The sequence below is a fragment of the Bradysia coprophila genome, unplaced genomic scaffold (genome assembly GCF_014529535.1).
Source record: "Bradysia coprophila strain Holo2 unplaced genomic scaffold, BU_Bcop_v1 contig_151, whole genome shotgun sequence".
Lineage (NCBI taxonomy): Eukaryota > Metazoa > Arthropoda > Insecta > Diptera > Sciaridae > Bradysia > Bradysia coprophila.
The window spans coordinates 2,075,468-2,096,346 of NW_023503423.1; the positions used below are offsets into that span (position 1 = coordinate 2,075,468).

Here is a 20,879-nt window from a genome sequence, read left to right on the forward strand (position 1 = left end):
CGTCAAGTGTGTACTGCTGTCGATTTTATATGTCGACCGTACCTATCTAAAAAACTAAAAAGTTTTTTCGTGGATTTTCCAAATTGATACAAAATTAATGTCGATACCAGTTTCTGCATCAGTTCACAGTAAACGTGTGTACGAGTCTGACGAGCTCAAAATGTTTACTAATATCAGCGATGGTGAGACCAAGGTGTCAATACAAATACAGAGTAGATTGCACAATCTCTGTTCTATCCGCCGTCGTCAATGTATAGTTCTTCTCTCACTTATCATTTCTCGATAAAAATTGATTAGGTGCAAATTTTCGAAACAACAAACCGAAATAGACAATTCACCGTTTATACAGTCGCAGAACATTCACCAATATAACCGTTTGCTTCAATATAATGCTTCTATGCTGTTCAGCTCATGTATACAACTCTTCGCTACCGAAATCAAACTTTGAACGCATGATAGTTTTTAGACCAATTTTGATTATTGGATTTATTATCACAACAACACAGACTAGCGTTACACACAAGCACTCATGTTCATTTAATTTTTTTTAAATTCAGTTGAAAATTTTGATCAAATATTAAGGGTCGGCTGTTGAATATTTACGACGCTTTAAAAGTGTCGTAACGACTTTAACATAATGAAATCGGTTCTAATCGGTTCTGAAAGTCAATATTTTCATACCATGTCCATTTTAAAATTTTGCGCCAAATATAGAAAAATCGTCAACCCTTTGTATGGCGGTGGGATCCTAATTCGTACAACCGTCACTTTTACGCACTAGTGCCGAAAAATGTAGAAAGTCAGTTTTCGCAACATAAACTGCGATGAATCTCGGTGCAAAGTACTTCATTAGGCTCATGACGTGTATTATGACACACGGCCTGCGGCCTAATAGAGCCAAACAAAGTACTTTGCACTCGATGTCATAAAAACCTATTATGAAACAAGAATTCTATGACGTTTCACTACTCTATTCAGAGGACCGCTCATGCTTGAAGTACGTTGACTCATGCCAAAACTCATTAGAGAAGCTGGCAGAATCGATAGCGTATTGTTTGCGATGTTTTTCGATTTTTAATATGTCGAATGTCAATTAAGATAAAATCGATGAAATGGGGCATTTTCTGTGGAACGATGTGTACGCACCAACTCATGAATATGCGATATGGTTGAGATCATACAATTGTTCATAATCATTAAAATGTGAAACTGTCTGGCAGCAAGACAACACGTTTAAAGGTCATTAATTGAGATAAGAGAAATGTTTTGTGATTTTCGTATTTGGCTTAACGTTAACAAATTGCGCAACGAATTTTTGTAGAACTTCGATTTTATCATTAGGCGTTATTACATTCTATAAGTGGTATGCTGTCGTTTCAACATGTCTGATTTCTCATCCCATCCATTTCTAAGGTTTCCTTTAATTGTAAGCACCCTCCAATAAAACTCTATGCTCAGATGTTTCAGTTTTGTTTGTTCCTCTTTTTTACCATGTTTGTTTGACATAGGTTTGAGTTCATTGACCCCTTTTGAATTTTTTTTTTTCGTTAGCAGTTCTTTTACAAAGCTTTACCTGAAATCTATGTCGGACACTATCTGCCAGAAAAAAAAAAGTTTTGATCTGGGAATTCAGCCTAGTGAAATGTCTCAACCGGTTTAAATCGTAGAAAATCCATACTGTTAGTGTCAAAATGAAATTTTTAAAGTCGAACATAATTTGGAAGGAAAGACCCATAGAATTTAGTGACATAATGTTTAGTCGAGACATTCTATAAATCCTTGTTCTGCCATGATGGCTCATTTTTGTTCAAATGTAGAAGACAACATGATCGTCATTTTTGTACATTTACGAGAGTCATGATCGGCTTCATGGCAGGGCTGGCAGGGCCTACGAGGGAACGTCGGATTTTTTGAACGAAAAAACCAAACAACGCAAACGGACACACAAACGGAAAGGGCAAGTTTGACATATTAAATTTTGACTGCGTAGATTAGGGAACCTCAGATTATTGTTCGAACAGAAATGGAATGTCCAATACAAACGGTAACACAAAGCTTTGCCAAAGAAACATCGTCCCAAAGAAAAATTGTTTGTGTTTGGACATTCCGTTTCGGTTCGAACAATAATCTGACGTTCCCTATTTTAATTAATCAAGCTAACAGTGTGTAGAGCATGATCCCTGGAAAACTAATTCTTTTTTCAGTCCAATATATGCCGGTTTAAGAGTGTCAAGTCATCGAAACAAAAAAACTTTCAAACTTTTTCAAATGGTTATTGCTCGGCATATATTGGTCCAATTGAAAAAAAAAGGATCGGTCTACCGGACTCCTGTGATCATGCGATACATACTGGTGTTTTGATTGATTAAAATCTGTGCAGTCAAAATTTAATTAATTTTCAATCAATGGATCTGTCCATTCCGTTTGTGTTTCCGGATGTGTTTGTGTTTTCGTTTAGATTTTTCGTTCAAAAAATCTGACGTTCCCTATTATTGGTAAAATTATTTATCGAATATGGATTGTCGAATTTTCACACCACAGGTTGAATGCCTTCCTAGGCCTTCCTCGTAGTGATCATGCCCGCACGTTAGTAAGCGGGCGTGACGCAAGTCCACTACCAAAAATGTTTTAAAAAAAAAATTTGGCGACGGCGGAGCATATTTACAGCAACTTTTTTACTTCTCCCCCTTAGCTCCAATGGCCCCCAAAGATATCTGGAATCTAGTAATCCATACGAGTTCAACGAGCTATCACACGTTACTGCAGCTTCAAAATTGGCCGAGATATTGAACTTCGAAATATTGATGTTTGTTTGAAAATAAGCAAAATTTCGTTTTTTCAGATAACTGAAATCGCCTACGTTAGTTAGTTAGTTACTTAGTTAGTTCCTATTGAAATGTGGATACAGCAACTCCTAAACGTTTCTATAGATTTTCCTGAAATTTTGGTTATAGGCTAATAATGTTTGTATGTGTGTGTGTGTGAGTTGTATATTTTGTTGCATGATATGGATGGTAATGTGGTGAATGGTGTGTGTTGTTTTGGGATGTATTTCTTGTAGGGAATTGTTGGGATCATTAAATATTAACTTCCACTAGGTCGGTTCCTAAATTTTGGGATGACAGATGATTCCTCTGGCACTTCCTAACTTCCATCGGATTTTTTGATGGATTTGGGTTATTTTCGACATGAGTAAGGTGTTCTAAGGTTGTTTCCTAAATTTTGGGATGAGAGATGATTCCTCTGGCACTTCCCAACTTCCATGGGATTTTTTGATGGATTTGGGTTATTTTCGACATGAGTAAGGTGTTCTAAGGTTGTTTCCTAAATTTTGGGATGAGAGATGATTCCTCTGGCACTTCCTAACTTCCATGGGATTTTTTGATGGATTTGGGTTATTTTCAACATGAGTAAGGTGTTCTAAGGTTGTTTCCTAAATTTTGGGATAAGAGATGATTCCTCTGGCACTTCCTAACTTCCATGGGATTTTTTGATGGATTTGGGTTATTTTCGACATGAGTAAGGTGTTCTAAGGTTGTTTCCTAAATTTTGGGATGAGAGATGATTCCTCTGGCACTTCCTAACTTCCATGGGATTTTTTGATGGATTTGGGTTATTTTCGACATGAGTAAGGTGTTCTAAGGTTGTTTCCTAAATTTTGGGATGAGAGATGATTCCTCTGGCACTTCCCAACTTCCATGGGATTTTTTGATGGATTTGGGTTATTTTCGACATGAGTAAGGTGTTTTAAGGTTGTTTCCTTAATTTTGGGATGAGAGATGATTCCTCTGGCACTTCCTAACTTCCATGGGATTTTTTGATGGATTTGGGTTATTTTCGACATGAGTAAGGTGTTCTAAGGTTGTTTCCTAAATTTTGGGATGAGAGATGATTCCTCTGGCACTTCCTAACTTCCATGGGATTTTTTGATGGATTTGGGTTATTTTCGACATGAGTAAGGTGTTCTAAGGTTGTTTCCTAAATTTTGGGATGAGAGATGATTCCTCTGGCACTTCCTAACTTCCATGGGATTTTTTGATGGATTTGGGTTATTTTCGACATGAGTAAGGTGTTCTAAGGTTGTTTCCTAAATTTTGGGATGAGAGATGATTCCTCTGGCACTTCCCAACTTCCATGGGATTTTTTGATGGATTTGGGTTATTTTCGACATGAGTAAGGTGTTCTAAGGTTGTTTCCTAAATTTTGGGATGAGAGATGATTCCTCTGGCACTTCCTAACTTCCATGGGATTTTTTGATGGATTTGGGTTATTTTCAACATGAGTAAGGTGTTCTAAGGTTGTTTCCTAAATTTTGGGATGAGAGATGATTCCTCTGGCACTTCCTAACTTCCATGGGATTTTTTGATGGATTTGGGTTATTTTCAACATGAGTAAGGTGTTCTAAGGTTGTTTCCTAAATTTTGGGATGAGAGATGATTCCTCTGGCACTTCCTAACTTCCATGGGATTTTTTGATGGATTTGGGTTATTTTCGACATGAGTAAGGTGTTCTAAGGTTGTTTCCTAAATTTTGGGATGAGAGATGATTCCTCTGGCACTTCCTAACTTCCATGGGATTTTTTGATGGATTTGGGTTATTTTCGACATGAGTAAGGTGTTCAAAGGTTGTTTCCTAAATTTTGGGATGAGAGATGATTCCTCTGGCACTTCCTAACTTCCATGGGATTTTTTGATGGATTTGGGTTATTTTCGATATAAGTGAGGTGTTCCAAGATTGATTTCTAGATTTTGGGTTTCAGACAGATTTCTCTAGCATTTTTTAATTTCCATAAGGTTTTTTGATGTCGTCGAAACGACATACTTACAAAAGTGGTGATATCAGTCAAAAAACCCTTAAAGGGTAAATGTGACGCAAGTCCTTTTCTTACCTACAAAATAACTGATATCGCTGAGGGTGACGCATTGTGCGCCGTACGCAAAAGTTTCATCAACAAAAATTGATCCAAAAAATTTGTGAAAGAAAATTTTACAAAAATAAATTTGCGTCACAAGTGGCAGATGTTGAGGAACATATTATCAGGAAAATGGTTAAAAAATGCACTGAAAGAATTTAAACGGAAGAAAACCGAATCATCTGCCACTTGTGACGCAAATTTATTTTTGTAAAATTTTCTTTCACAAATTTTTTGGATCAATTTTTGTTGATAAAACTTTTGCGTACGGCGCACAATGCGTCACCCTCAGCGATATCAGTTATTTTGTAGGTAAGATAAAGGACTTGCGTCACATTTACCCTTTAAGGGTTATTTTTTGACTGATACTGATTATAACGCAACAATGGTTTTTACAGCCTGGGTGGATTTGTCAACAAATTTGCTAAAAATGTAACCCCTCAGAATCGACGAAAACATATATTTTACTGACCACATTAATTTGGAGATTGTCACCAACGGAAATCTACCGAAAAAATAAATTTTCGGTTAACTTCACTAAATCTTCACTTTGTCTTTGGTAAATTTCAGTAAATTCGGTAAACGAATGCACAATAATAAGCCCTGCTCCCTAACGTGGTGATTGTAGACAATATTGCACAGAGATTAAAGTCATCTAAACGACGCAAAAAAAAATATCAAAGAACGACACTCGTCGGGACTATTGTTCATTAAGTACCCTATTCTAATATCCAGATTTTCTCTTATATCCCTCACGTTTCTATCGATCGCTAAAAACGTGCCGTTCATATTTCAAAACAAAAAGAACAATTCAATGTACCCGAAATGGCATCAAAATTTTTATGTGAAAAGATCTCTTAATAGCGTATGACCTCGTCACTGACATAGTTATATAACTGAAGGTCATTCATATCGCACATGCATACCACCACCATTCGTCTCTGTTCAATGCATATACATATAAACGAGCGAATATTATATCCACTGAGCCGCACCAACCAGAGTATGTTGATATTGATTTTTAGAAATTTTCATGCAAGACATAACCTACCACAAAAAAAAACATTAACGAAATGCGCGATTTCTAATTGCAAAACAATTATTTCCATGGAAAAATTGGAAGAAAAAACCTTTTTTTTTCAGAAAAATATTTTTGTTACAAATTCCGTTGGCGATGCTCTTGGAACAATTTTTTTTTATTCAACAAAATTATCTCAAGAACGAGAGTGTTGTTGTTTTGTCAGACTCAATTACGATGGGCTTTTATTCGGCCTATTTTTCATCGGACTTATCTTATATTCACACACCGAAATGCCGAACAATAAAAATGTGTCGACGTTGTCGTGTGTTTGCTTTCTTAATTTTCATTTACTTGTTATCGTATCGCATATAGTACAGGAAAGGAACAACATTAATCGGTGCAAAAATGTATGAACTTCCCTTGGTGCAGTTATACATTTCGCTAATTTTCTTTTTGATAAAATCATTGATCGAATGAACGTTTGCACTCTGATCGCTCTGATTACGCAACATCACCGGCATGGAAAACCGTTTAACTTTTACTATATGCACGGTCACATACAAAACTTATTAAACCGACTATCATTATCATTAGCACCAAAAACAGTCTCTTGATTACCCACCTTTCGGTTAAATTTTGATAAAAAAAAAAACTTTTTCTTACAACTAATACTAACACGTACGTACCAACCAAGCGGCAGAGATAATATATAATATTCTACTCACACGATTCTTTCGATTTAATTAAACTTTTTTTTATTGGAAAAAAATTGAAACAAAAATAAGTTTTCAAAATGTTCATCCAAAATACATGCAAATAACACCGCGCGACGTTCTGACCTGGTTAGCATACGAACACTGACTGTTTTCGTTGATACGAATAGTTTTTTTTTTGTTTATTGATGGAGACAAAATAGCATGTGCTTGTTTTCTCTGATACTCTCTGTGCATTCGAATTGAATGAGAGAGGTTTTTGCAGTGTGGCTAAACTGTGAGTTGGCGGCGTTCTAGTTTAGACGTTTACAAGAGTTTTTTGCAAGGTAAATATAGTGAGGAGGTAATGCAATTCAGACGCGCGGCCTAGCACATAAGTTCGATGCCAATGACATCTTTGTTTAAAATGGTTAACTACGACTTTCTTGTATTTCACAAAAATATTTTCACTATCTCACAACAGATGGTCCGACATTCCATTCCTTGTTTTGCCTCATTCGGTTATAATATGGCATTACCTCCTCACTATATTTACTTACGAAAAAAGCACTCCGTTTTCTCTCCATTTATTCTTCAAACAATAGAAAAGAGGTATGGTTCAGCTATTTTTTTTGTAACTGGAAATAAAGTCCAAGAAGCATCGATTCTTCTTTTTCAGCCTGTTTCTGTCCACTGCTGGACGTATGCCTCCCCAATTCTCTTCCATTCCGAACGATCCGTTACCACTTGTTGCCAATTTGTGCCTGCAATTCTGTTTATACCATTATTCCATCTCTCTGGTGGTCTACCTCTAGGCCGTGTTAGGTAGTCTCCAGTTCATGATCTTTTTGGTGTAACGTATGTCCGTCCTTCTTGCAATATGCAGGCCTTTCACACCTCCTTATTTCCTTATTTTTCCTTATTTTTATAAAAACCTCCTTATTCCTCCTTATTTTATTAAAAAATCCTTATTTTCCTTATTTTTCGCAAATTTCATCGACGGAATCAAAATTAAGAAAAAAAAAATCGTTGCGCGGCAAAAATGACAATTTTTATTATTTAACTCAAAGAACTCTAATAAAAAGGTGGTGTCGTAGCTCATGATCGTTCCAACAAGACTGGTTTAACATTATATTTTTGTGGTTCCACGCCACCTCTTAGCTCGAGAGTCTCGAGTAGAACTATTTGATTTAACATGTAAATCGCCCTTAACATTGTCTCAGACATGCGTCCTTATTACAAACAATTCAAGGTTTTAGCCTTATTTACACTTACTTCTTTCAAATTTATACGTTATACTTTCACCAATTTATTATTTCGAAATTCGAACGGGAAAGAACAGCTTTTGCAGTTAACGAGATCAAAATCTAATGCGGCAAGTTTTTAAACTTGATGGTGGGGTCAAGTAAGAGTTCCCGCCGTAAATACGTTTTAAATTTCAAAAATTTTGTCGCATCGAAAACTGATTGAAAACTGCCACCCTTAAAAAACGATAGGTACGTCAACATAAACAGTGATGCGTTTTATTTTGAATTTTGAAGCGCACTTACAGTGATAATTGGTAAAGCTAATCTTTGCTAAGAGGACGTACAGAAATTGAATTTGTTTCACTGGCGTTAACTTTTTTCGCTCAGTTAAATCTGTCAAAGTTAACTGTGAGGTTAGATTCTTCACAGCCCGTTTTGTTCGTGAAGAATTAACTTGCAAGTGAAACTTGACATTTTTGATGTAAAAACAAACACCTTTTCACGTTTTCGTATTGATGCAAAATAATTATTTTTGAGTGGTGACATTGTGTTTAATTAAATAAAATCAATGAAATAATTTGTGTTTATGTGGCCGCTGTTCTTGTCAAAATTTTGCTTCTTTAACTGAGCGCATTAACCGAGCGACGAAAAAATAGATTTTCTGTACGGCCCCTAAGAATCTAATTTAAGTCTTAAACACGCCCAAAATATTCAAATTTTCATCGTGATAAAAGTGAATTTTACGATACAACTTTACAAAAACGATACGTCAAAATAAATAATAATGCGTTTTATTTTAAAGTTGAGGCTGTATTGTTGCTGTATTTTAGAATAATTTCCATTTTTATCGAAAAATTTCTCCTCATTTTTCCTTAATTCCAATAAACAATTTCCTTATTTCTCCTTATTTTTGTGCTAAAACCTCCTTAATTCCTTAATAAGGAGTCCAAATTTAGAGTGAGAGGCCTGTAATATAATATGTCCCACCTAGCTCCATTTTAAAGATGTCATCCTTTCCATGACATCAACGACTGTTGTTTGCTGTCGGGTCCATTGGATTTGTCATTCTATGGCTGAGCGTAATTCCAAGTATACTCCGTTCCTTTGCTCTTTGTGCCACACTTAGAGGCGTCGATGCTTAGTCTTCATCTGTGCGTTTCGTATTGTATTTTTGATGATATCTCATCGGAATGATTTTGCAAAAATGTACGACCGCAATATAATAGGTTTGTTCCATATGACTGGTAAACACGAACATTCACTGGCCGAACGAGCACGATTTCATCCACAGAGATCGGTTGTCATATATATATTGATGAGGTTATGTCTCCATGGATGACATTTGACCATATCGCATTGAGACCTACAGACCTACAGCGACAACGAATGTGTTAGCTTCAAATAAAAATTAATTTTGGTAGCACTCGTTTCACCAGCTCTGAGAAACAGAAAAGTTAACAGTTGGCCGAAATTTTCATAAACTGCTCCGTTTTCTCAGAGCTAGTCATACTGCTACAACCATTTTCTGTTGAACGCTAACACAATCGTGGTCGTTATTGCGGTTTCATTTTTGAACGATAATATCGCTTTCAAAACTAAAAGGGAACGTCTGTTTTTTCGACGGTAATTTATCTTCAACCCTAATTTCCGTCGCTAACGCTAAAACCAACGATAATGCTTTGTCAGAAAATGGCGACCAATGTGAATGCATGCATATGAATGCAAGAACGAAATTTTACTTCAAGGATGGGGCTGCACCAATAATTTGTTGTGTAAATTCGTAGATATTTTCATCCAGGCAGGACGCTATTTACCGTGTAGAAATGTCGCCTTTCCACATGTTTTCGCCAGTAGTTACCCTATCGCGTTCCATACAAAAAAAGGACAAATGCCTGTTAAAATAGCTATTTTGCTAGGTAGTTAGTAAATGGGATGCTTTGCGTAATATATGTGACATATTGTATGGACAAGAAGATTGTTTGAGGGAAATCCTCATTTTTTACAAACGTCAATTCACGCACCAGTGCGTATGAAAATCCATTTACGCATTACTTTGTTCTGCCGGTTTGCAGTGCGTTGATCATAGTGAACCTCAAAAGTCGTATTTTATGAATTTAAACCCTTAACATAACAGTCAAGGGTAGGTAGAAGCATTTTCAGGGGGTTTTAAAATTTTGTTTCTTAGCCTCCCCTGTAAACACTTAGCGTTTGCATTCCTCAACTTGTTGTATAAATATACAGTTTTCATGACAATGTTGCATCGTTCTTACATGTGCATCATGCTCCACTTAATGTTTGACGCTTCGATAAACAACATAATGACGATATGCCCAACCAGAGATGTTTATTACTGAAGAAGAAGAAAAAAACTTCTTTTCGTAAATTTCTCACATATTTTAAAAAATGTAAACACAAAAGCATCCATTCCGGTTGCCCTACACAAGGTCAGCGAGATTATGTAGCTCTGTGTGTATTGAGAAATGATATTATGGTTCGTTCATTGCATCTTTATTGTAAATTTAATTTAAATTCTGTTAATATCCGAACCGCGTCTAAAAATACGGTGATGGAAGACGAGACAAGAGACTTATCTCGTTTTTCATGGTTTAAAAATAAAACTCTTCGAATAAAACGGTTTTTATGATGCGGTCTTTCTCGGTATCATCATCGACATAATTTGAATTTATCAATATTCGAAATTACTTTTTAATGAATACGTACACATCTGGCGGCAAATACACCTATGGATATGGTGCGTCGTTTGTCCATTTGAACTGGTTCGGTCTTTTTTTTATTATTTTCTTAATGCAGCGAAATGTTGCGCCGACAGGTCAAGCTCACGGCGAGAGGGGATTTTTTTCTTCATAATTCGGATATGTGACAGTAGGGATCACAAGTCGGTATTTACCCTCTGCCAAAGTGACGTTCTAAACGTCAAACGAAAATAAATTTTCGAGGTAGTCACAAAATCGTTTATTTCACCTCAATTCACGCCGTAAGGGCACTACAAAATTTAACGTGCGAAGTTATATTTAACATAGCGTTAAATCGCCCAGTTCTCATATAAGAATATGCTTTGAAATTCATTTTCTATTCAATCGTTCACTTAAAATTCAAATTCTAAGGTGCACTTCCGGCGTGGATTCTATTTGTCAATGACAACTGTGATTCTATGACTACTTCGTAAACCTGTTTTTCTTTGACGTCACTTTGACACATGGAAAATACTGACTTTTGATCGCAACTGTCACATATGACGAGGGAACGTTGAAAAGTTCAGTTTTCGTGCTTCGTCTCGGCCAACAATCGCACGTGACTTTTCATGCTTTTGTTTTCCTTAGAGTCTAAAGTGGCTTATTACACCCCCAGGGAAAACAATAAATTTGGTTTAGGTTACAAAAGCATGTAAGGTCCATTACATAATTCGGGATAAAAGTTGAAAAGTAGAGTTATCGAGTGAATTTTGTTGATCCGAGGCGAAGCCGAGGTCAGTAAACACACGAAAACGATCCCTTTTATCCCCTTTATGTAAATACCTATTAGATGCTTTGATTTCCCAAACAAATAGTTATTTTGGTGTGTCATGGAAGAGTAGGATCTGTTCAAATACATTTTCCATTCTTGATAAAGTTCATCCTCGACCGTCGAAACTATTACGATCTTGCAGAACGACAAGTGCAAGTGAAAAATGTTGAAAATTTCTCGAGAACAAAATGATAATTTGATGCAAAAAAATCGACGAACAATTTTCCGACTCATGCCCCTCATTCACGCCAATATCCAATTAACTATATTGACCGTAGAACATTATTTATTGTTGAACCGAAAAATTAATTCGTCACAGCAACTTGCGGATTGTTTGATTTATGTTGTACATTGACGATGCCAAAAATAATTAAGCGCATGGTAAACTATTAAATAACAATTCTGAAGCGATATATCTTGCAGGGGACGACCGGAACATTAACCAAACAAAAAAGTTGTCACACAGAAGAAAATGTTGGATTTCGTTTATGAATGTACGTGGAGGAGTGGAATGGATTGGATTACAAGGGTACATCAGTGAGATATATCACTTTGTAAGAGGTATACCCTTAACGTCACTAATATAAGATGATTGATGGAAGTGTGTCACATAGAAATTTATACTTTATCCAAGTACATTGTAAAATTCGTGCGCTGTGAAATTTAAGGGCGATAAGGCCCATTGTTCCTATGGTCCCAGAAACTTTCAAGTTTTCCGTCAAAATATCATCGACTGTGAAGCTTTTAATTAACATTTGGGAACATTGATGTTCTCTGGAGATAAACACGCTGTAGGGTGAGTGTACCAATCCTCGGCCAAGAATGAGCCGTCGGACACCTATTGTTCTTTCATTCATAAAACAAAGAGGACTCATTCTTGTCCTAGGATTGGTCATCCTATTAATTTATTCTCCATGCAAAAACCCCAAATCTTATCACCGAGTGTCGGTACAAATGTGAACAATGGAAATGGGGTTGACTTGCCTGATTAAGTGGTATCCCTTCTGCCTCGTGGTATCCCTTCTGCCTCCTAACAGCGTAAGTGCGATTACAACTGAAAAGTATTCAGAAAACAGATGGAAATGTTTATTGTCCTTGGACCCTTAGAAATTCTTGGAACTAGCCTCTTGAGACCTAAAAAATGTCTTAAATCCAGAAGAGAATTAAAAAAAAACTGATGAAAATAACTGTCATCCCTAAGTTTTATAACTAGAAAAAAAGATAGACCTAACGGAATGATGGAATTCTAGGAACTGACCTTTAGACACCTCAATCCTTCTCCAAGTCCAGAAGAGAGTTCAAAAAAACTCATGGAAATGCTTGCTACCCTGAGTTCTAGAGCTGGGAAGAGGTAGAACTTCTGGAGTAATAGAATTCTAGGAACCTCTGGACACCTAAATCCACAAATCTAAAGGAAACAACACAAAAATCATATAAATGATTGTTATCCGTGAGTATCTTCGAGATATGTGTGGAGTAAGACTCAGGAATAGTCATATAGTTGCAGATCGTGCAAAGGCCTGATGGCCTTGCGATTTTTAGAAGCTATCGTTGATATTTGGGTTTCATTTACATCTTCAGAACATTTTCCATGCTGAAGTGTTTGCACACCATTATAACACCGATTTACCTTTGCGATCCGAAAATCTGAACAAAAGTCCTCAGAATGGATGGACGACACATGTGAAACGCATAATGTCTTCACTGTCTTCTAAAAATAAAATTATTGAAGAATTATGAATGTGAACGGCTTCGCATACCGATTGCACATTGTAATTAATTCAACGTAAGTGAATTGCAAATCAACGACGACACGACATGAAATTGAATTTAAGCGATGCGAGCGATAAATTGTCATGTGGTGAAATTGGTGCATATAAATAGTGCCCATTCCTTCTGTGCCAATCCATTCGGTTCGTGTAAGTGCTGTCGGACGGTGTGATTTGCTAGTTACCCAATTTCAATTTCGTTTGGGGAATATGGAACGTTGGGAGGGTAAAGTGGCAGTAGTCACGGGTTGTACGAGTGGAATTGGATCGGCCATTTGTGCCGAATTGTGTCGTTCCGGTATGATTGTGTGTGGACTAGCTAGACGTAAAGATAAAGTGGAACAATTGCGGGCTAGCTTGTTCGGTGCTAAAGGCCAATTGAATGCGGTTGAATGTGACATAACCAATGAACAGTCAGTGAAACAGGCGTACGGTTGGATAGAAAAGACACTGGGCGGAATCGATTTACTTGTGAACAATGCTGGAGTTGTGAGGTTGGTGTTGTGTTTCTTAAGTCGGGGGGAAGATACGCGAGCAAAGACTGAAAAACGAGTGCGATTTGCTAGTTATGGCCAAATAGAAAGAAATAGTTTGCCAATGGAACCCAATGGAAGTGGTTGGGACAGAGTCTGCTCGCGTAGTTTCCCTATCGTTCGAATTGAATGGCAACACCATTTTGAGTTGATTCGGTAAAATCGAAATTTTCAGCAAATTTATGCTTCTTGACGACAACAATACCAAAGATTTGAAGGCGATGCTGGATGCGAACATTTTGGCGCTATGCATTTGTACTAGAGAAGCCATAAAATCGATGAAAAGCCGAGAGGTAGACGGCCATGTCATAAATATCAACAGCATTTTCGGACACAAGGTCAACACCTGTGTTCCGGGCACCAAACCTGTGAATGGAATGTATCCAGCCTGTAAATACGCGCTTACAGCCATAACGGAGTGTTTGCGACAAGAAGTTATGTACCGGGAAATGTCCACCAAAGTCACGGTTGAGTTTCAGTTTTTTTTAAAGAAAAATGCGGGTAAGGAGTAATGGCTCGGCAATTTGCTTTTTTGCAGAATATTAGTCCGGGCCTAGTGGAAAACGATATTCTTACAACGGCCGGTATAGACAGCAATGAACTAGTGAAATATATGCCCCGTTTAAGGCCGGAAAGTGTGGCTAAAGCAGTCGTTTTTGCGATTACAGTTGACGACGATGTCCTGGTAAGTTGTGAAACGATAACGAAAAAAAAATCTGAAAAAAATCCCCTTAAAAGTTCCCAAGAAAATTCCAAAAACTTTCTAAAAATTCTTGAGAAAGAAATTCCGAATAACAAGCCCTGGGACACATTGACTATCAATAAGTGCTGCAATCTAACGGGGAGTAATTTTACCATTTAATGATTACCCTTTGCCGTTGCAGGTCCAAGACATTATATTGAAACCGATGGGAGAGTTCTTATAGAGATCACCATTAATGTTCAATCAACTAGCATCGGTTTACCAGCAGTCTTGTGAGTGATGCTAAGAATAGTGTGAGTGCGAAAATTAAAGTAATAAAATGAACATCGAACGCAAGCTAGTTTCTCTTTTATAGCAAGATGTGGAGAAAAGGGAGTAGTCACCAATTACAATCCAATTCTCCTTAGTCATTCCACATTAGGGTGTTTCTCCAAAGTAATTGCTTTTTTTTACCTTCACCTCCTATATCTCCCAGGTCCAGGTAGCTCAATCGGTGGAGCATAGGACTCATACCCAAGAGGTCCCGGGTTCGACTCCCGGTGCAAAAATGCTTGCCTGGTTTTATTCTAATCACTTGGTGATTAAGCACTCGCTATTAGTTATCTAATGGCTGTACGACCGTAACAAAGTCGCAAATTTCAAAGAAATCCAATATTCGATTTCTTCGCAACAATCACGCCATATTGACATAATGTCAATGACACAATTCACAATATATACAACAACAGACTGTAGGATAAGCGCCATCTATGATCGACTAGTCGCTCATTGGGAAAATGCATGAGTCATTAGTGATGGTTGTGGTCTTCGCATACCACTCGTGGCTTAGAAAATTCACAACGTATGGGACGTTTACACGGTCGATTTGTGAACTATCTGAGTCCGGAGAGATATGATGAAAAAATCACAATTCATATGATCAAGTGACTTGTGCAATAGCACAACAGGCCCACTAGAGGCTTAGGTGCTGGGCTAACCCCCTTCCCATCTAATCCAATCCAATCCAATCCATATCTCCAACAATAACATTCATTGGGGCAAACTAAGGCGTTATATGCTTGCTGGAAGTTTTTTTACGTAGTCTAGCCCAACGTAAAACTCATTTTTTGAAAGACTTGTTGATTAGAATTTCTTTTTACCAGTTTTTTGTCGACAACTGTCTTAAAAAATGAGTTAAACAAACTTCCTATAAATGCTTTTTATTCCCCAATGAATACCGGATTTTTTTTTAGATGTAGGAGCGGGATTGGCGTGGGGTAATTTGTCACACGGTGCTAAAACAACACATTTTTCAACTACTCTTCCATTCAAAAGTATTCTATCATTGTGTGTGTTTTCATTGTAAATTGACAAACTTTGAAAGGCCGTCACAAATCCAAATGGTACCGGATTTTCACGGATGATCCTTAATATTAAAGGAAAAATCTAAAAAAATGTTTTCACAAATTTGATACACACACGGAATTTTGAAAACCGACACATTTTCTGTTTCTGTGTTTTACTTGAGTTTCTGATTTCTCCATATAAACTCGCATATAAAAATACATGTAAAATTCACAAAAAACCAGTAAACCACAAAACAGAAAATGTGTCGGTTTTCAAAATTCCGCGAGTGTAATCAGTCAAAAAACCCTTAAAGGGTAAAAGTGATGCAAGTCCTTTATCTTACTTACGAAATAACTGATATCGCTGAGGGTGACGCATGTGCGTCGTACGCAACAAAAAATTGACTCAAAAAATTTGTGAAAGAAAATTTTACAAAAAGAAATTTTTCGTCACGAGTGACAGATGTTGAGGAACGTATTGTTAGGAAAATGGTTGAAAAATGTACTGAAAGAATTTAAACGGAAATTTGTAAAATTTTCTGTCACAAATTTTTTGAGTCAATTGAGTTCTAGCGTTGGGAGCAAGATGGACACTGAGTAGTGATGAGATTTTAGGAACTGACCTCTGTAGACCTTCAACTATCCTTAAAAACAAAATACAGTCGAAAAAAATTGATGGAAGTTCACTTTATCCTTGAGTTCTAGCGTTGGGAGCACTTGGGACCTTTTAGAAGGCATTCAAGAATTGTCATAATGTGGGGAATCATTCAAAGACACTTTGCTCTAGTAATTCATTTGGGTAAAATGATAAAAAACATTCGAAAAGTTCAAGTAATTTCTCATTTTATTTAGAGAAAAATGTCTGTGGGAAAGGGGGTACTTCATAGCGGTAAATCTCATGTTCTTCTGATACGTACAAGCTCGGCCGGCTAGATATGAAAGTACTAGTCACCAGCTTTCTAACGCGTCAAATTTTATTTAGAACTGGCCAGGGAAATTGAGTTCAAACTTAGCAGTTTTCCCGGTACACTTTTCAGGGAACACAGGATAACTCACTGAACTTTTAATTTTCCAAATAAAAATGTTCTAGCGATTTTAGGTATTGAGCCAGCCTTTCAGTATCCGGTCCAACTATAAAAAAATATTCAGTTTTGACCGAGATATTTCACTTTTAAGTTTTACACTAAAACCGGTTTTTACCGGTACTTGCCGGTTCAAAACACACAAAAAAATTAGTTAGGAAAGTCTGACCCCCGATTGTATCCAATCGTCAAAAATCAAAAAAGTTTTGATACGAGCAAGATGACATAAGAACCCGGACTATAGATCGCTTACCTTAATTAGACCAATGTCGACTCTTATAAGTACTGCAGAACTACAATTGTAAATAGAAACTTAAGTGTTCTAAAGTAGCAGTTATATACACGACATCTTCGATGTATATTTTTCGTATAGCGAATTCAATCGAAAAATAGCGAAGCTGTGTTTCGGTGCATGTGTGATAACTTCGACAAAAAAAAACCGACCAGCTCTGTCTAATGCTGTCTTAGAGCTCGTTCACAAAACAGAGCTTACTTGAAAAATTCTTCTGAAAACTTTTTCGAAACTTTTTCAGAATTTTCGGAATTCCGTGTCACAAACTCTTCGTTAAGTTTCACTGGTGAGGATTTTGACACTTCTTTCATATAAAATATTTCAAAATCATCACTTTGGGTAACGAGTTTCGCAAAAAAAAGAGAATGACTGATATCTCGAGAATGACCAGGAACTCAGCCTGGCACCCGAACAATCCGTAATCAGTGCACTAAAAGCTACCAATCATCAATGTTCAGTGGCCCCTAGACTATTAACCAACCATTAGTCTAAATCTGATTATTTTGATTATCCTTTTTCATGACCGGGCTAAGTTCAATTGAACTTAGCATTGAACAGGAAAATTAAAAATTTTTGTTATCGCATACGGCTATTCATCTGTTACCGATAACGACGACAAAAATAATGCCAAGCTCTGGGTCATATGGTCCTTTATAAAGCAAAATTCATGTTAAAAAAAATTGAAGTAAAAGATTTGAAATCAACAGATTGAAAATACTTTGATCGATGGAAGCAATAGACCCGCTAATAATATTGGTCATTTGCTTGCCGTCTGTAACAGGTTAAATTATGTTCAGTGAGAAACTTTTTATTTTCTCAATTCTTGCGTTTCCCATGTGGTCAAAACAACAGTTTTCTTTTACAATAGTCATATTCTCACCTCAACTGAAACTTCGGAAGCTTTTGTAGTGAAAAACATTGTTTTTACCTCAGGAAAATAGTTGTAAAATGCATTTTCTCGGGTGAATTGTGTCCCTCGCTATGCTCTGGCCGCAAACAACACCATAGAAAGGTAGGGAATATAAGCATCTGTAGGTAGAGTTGCTTGACCGCGGTGCTTAAACTTACCTCTAGCCGCAAATCAAAAATTTCCAACAATTTTCCTTTTCATTTTCTTTATTATACTACGATTCAGAAGCAACACATAAAATAGTCCGGTTCACAGCGTTGAATCGAAATTTGAATCTTGGGACAATTCCAGATCCGTTCACAACGACACTTTGACTTGTATTTGTTGCGATATTTCACCACCTTGACGTACTTGTAATCGTTCCGTGGCGTGACGTGGTTCGGTGAGTCTGGATGATGGAAACTTCGTGCCTCTATGTAGGAGAATTTGCGAATGTTTGGTCGGATGGTTTCTGAAAGGTAGAAGGAAATTAAAAAAAAAAGGAAAATTGACGGTAAGGGATGGATCGTCCATAAATTCCGTTCACAATGATCCACAGAAAATTTCATTTTCGTTCGAACTCTTGTTAGATTTTAGGAAAAAGTGAACGGAATTCATGGATTTCTCTGAGCGCTGCCAGTTTTTTGGCAGCAAGGGCAAAATTAGGTCGGCGTCGAATGCACATCCTGTTCTTCGTGACTCAAAACACTTTTTTTTAAAAGTATTTTTGGGCAACAAGGGCCCATATGGAAAAGGAGGCACTGAGTGCTACAAAGGTAAGAGAGGGTAAAACTGAAGCAACGACACAACAGACTTATCACTCATTGATTTTTGATCTCAACAAGAAATTAACTGTAAAAATGGTAGGTGTACCAGGTACTCCATATAGAAGGGACCAGAAACGGTTTCAGATATCGTTGTACCTTTTGGGTTATTCAAACGTTCATATTACACTCACTTCGATAATTCTTTGCTGCGATGGTTGTGGTCGAACGTGCGGTACTCGATTGCTGAATGGATGCTACAATATCACTTGAGCTAAGCTCATCGTCAACGTCCTCATCGAAAACATTTCCACCATTTGTTTCGTCCGCAGCTAACATTTCTTTTGTTTTAATGCTACTGGTGGTACTCGCAGCAACACTGGTCGACTCAACAATTTCACTTTTCCGCTCCGTAACAGACGGTTCAAACGGTTTGATAAAATTCACATTTCCCTTGGCACTATCAACACCATCAACACTTTCCGAATCTTTTATCGTTTCCAAATCACTGACTTTAACGGAAAGCGGTTCACCGACATCATCGATCAACGATCGAATATTCTCCACGTTTCCGTTGTTCAATTCACTTTTCGTATCCAATAAGCCGAGAATTTTGAATTGACCACTGCAGGTGATCGTTAAACAAGCTAGAATTATGGCAACGACGACGAACAGAAAATTCATTTTATTTTCCCTTTATTTTCTGACAAATTACCCGAACGATCGAATGCAACTGATTCGAGTTGGTAATGGACAATGCATTAAATACCTCGACGTAAAGTTGATTTAGCTTTGAAAATAATTCAACGGACATAATCGACACCCAGCGAACAAGTTATTATGGATTAACGCGTTTCGATGGATTGTGTGTAACAATAGAATAGATACGACACGACCGAACGGTAATAATTTATTTCATATTGCTCGCTTCACATGATATACCTTTGCATTGTATACGCACTCGGGTATATATACCAACCATATAATTATGCTCTGTGAAGATGTTTTATTACAAGTTAATAATCAGCAGAATGTGCGTCGTCGGTCGACTTTAATTTCTTTTCTGCTGAGGACATTTCGTTCGTTGCAATTAATTAGTACGAAACAAGGTTGCATCCAAAGTAAAATATCAACAAAAAATGAGGAAAATTATCGACTGAACGCTCTGTACGTGGCAGGACTTATAACTGGGAATTTTCGGGAACTTTTGGGAATTTTAGGAAATTTTGGGAACTTTTATAAATTTAAAAATTTTGGGAAATTTAAAGAATTGAAATTCCAAATAATAGGCCCTGTTAGACGTGCTAGACCTGCTAGACATTCAAAAAATCGATATCTCTCTTAAAAATCTGAAATCTTAATAAAATCTACTATGAAAACCATCACATCCTCTACGCCCCCCTCAGCCGAATAATTTCATTTCCAATATACAAAACAAAAAACGGGTTATTTCAAATGTCGTTTTCAATCTAAAAATCAACAACAACAAACTATCACTTAGCCCGTGCAACATTTAAATTCGAAAGCACCATCTAGTGGATGAAAATTGACAAAAGTAAAATCATCGACAAAATTTTGTCGCATATCCGAACCAGCATTGGTGAAAATAACGGTGAGACAACGGTTGATGTCTACGCTAAACAGTACGTCCGTACTAAAGTTGTAATGAAAATGAATAAAAACATTGTTAGACCACATTTTACCAGAGGCAAGGACTCACCGTTTTACTGATCCGATAATTTCATGAAACCTAAGCATATGACTGGGTACATAGATGTTGATAGATGCAGTCAGTATCAATCCAATATTCTCAATATGGTTTCTGTCATAACTAGGGATCAAAAGTCCAGTCTTCACGAATTTTCGTCTATTCCAGGTATTTTTACATGATGAAGCTGCTAACAACAACAAGAAAAGTACGAGGGAGACGCCACTCGGGTAATTGATTACAAATCTTGCTCAGAACTGCCGGAGAATCCGATATTTAAACGGAATTGAAAGGGAGTAGAGCGAATCCGGCAATTAGACGAGGCCGAGATTACACAACAAACAAAAAGTGTGACCCCAAGGACGCAGTTGAAGTAATAAGTTGACCCTTCGACGTATTTTGGACTTAATAGTAGTA

The 20,879-nt window shown here is 37.0% G+C and overlaps 3 protein-coding genes across 6 annotated transcripts in view; 1 reads left to right on the top strand and 2 right to left on the bottom strand.

Moving 5' to 3' along the window:
- Positions 1-6,796, bottom strand: part of LOC119074379 (pyruvate carboxylase, mitochondrial) — a 33,625-nt gene extending 26,829 nt beyond the window's left edge. The window contains exon 1 of one of the 4 annotated variants that reach the window (XM_037180493.1): positions 6,620-6,796. The gene's annotated coding sequence lies outside the window, so the exon portion shown is untranslated. Of the gene's footprint in view, positions 1-6,555 lie in introns of all 4 variants that reach the window. The other 3 variants (XM_037180492.1, XM_037180490.1, XM_037180491.1) reach the window with 3 other exon arrangements.
- A 6,494-nt stretch (positions 6,797-13,290) lies between these two features.
- LOC119074380 (farnesol dehydrogenase-like) lies at positions 13,291-14,750 on the top strand. Its single transcript, XM_037180495.1, has 4 exons — positions 13,291-13,660; positions 13,875-14,166; positions 14,238-14,384; positions 14,584-14,750. Exons 1-4 carry the CDS (start codon positions 13,377-13,379, stop codon positions 14,623-14,625), a joined length of 765 nt encoding a protein of 254 aa, XP_037036390.1. The 5' UTR covers positions 13,291-13,376; the 3' UTR covers positions 14,626-14,750.
- A 3,449-nt stretch (positions 14,751-18,199) lies between these two features.
- On the bottom strand, positions 18,200-19,599 carry LOC119074381. The gene is made up of 2 exons (XM_037180496.1): positions 18,949-19,599; positions 18,200-18,462 (listed from the first exon to the last, which is right to left on the bottom strand). Exons 1-2 carry the CDS (start codon positions 19,436-19,438, stop codon positions 18,233-18,235), a joined length of 720 nt encoding a protein of 239 aa, XP_037036391.1. The 5' UTR covers positions 19,439-19,599; the 3' UTR covers positions 18,200-18,232.
- Positions 19,600-20,879: the final 1,280 nt, after the last annotated feature.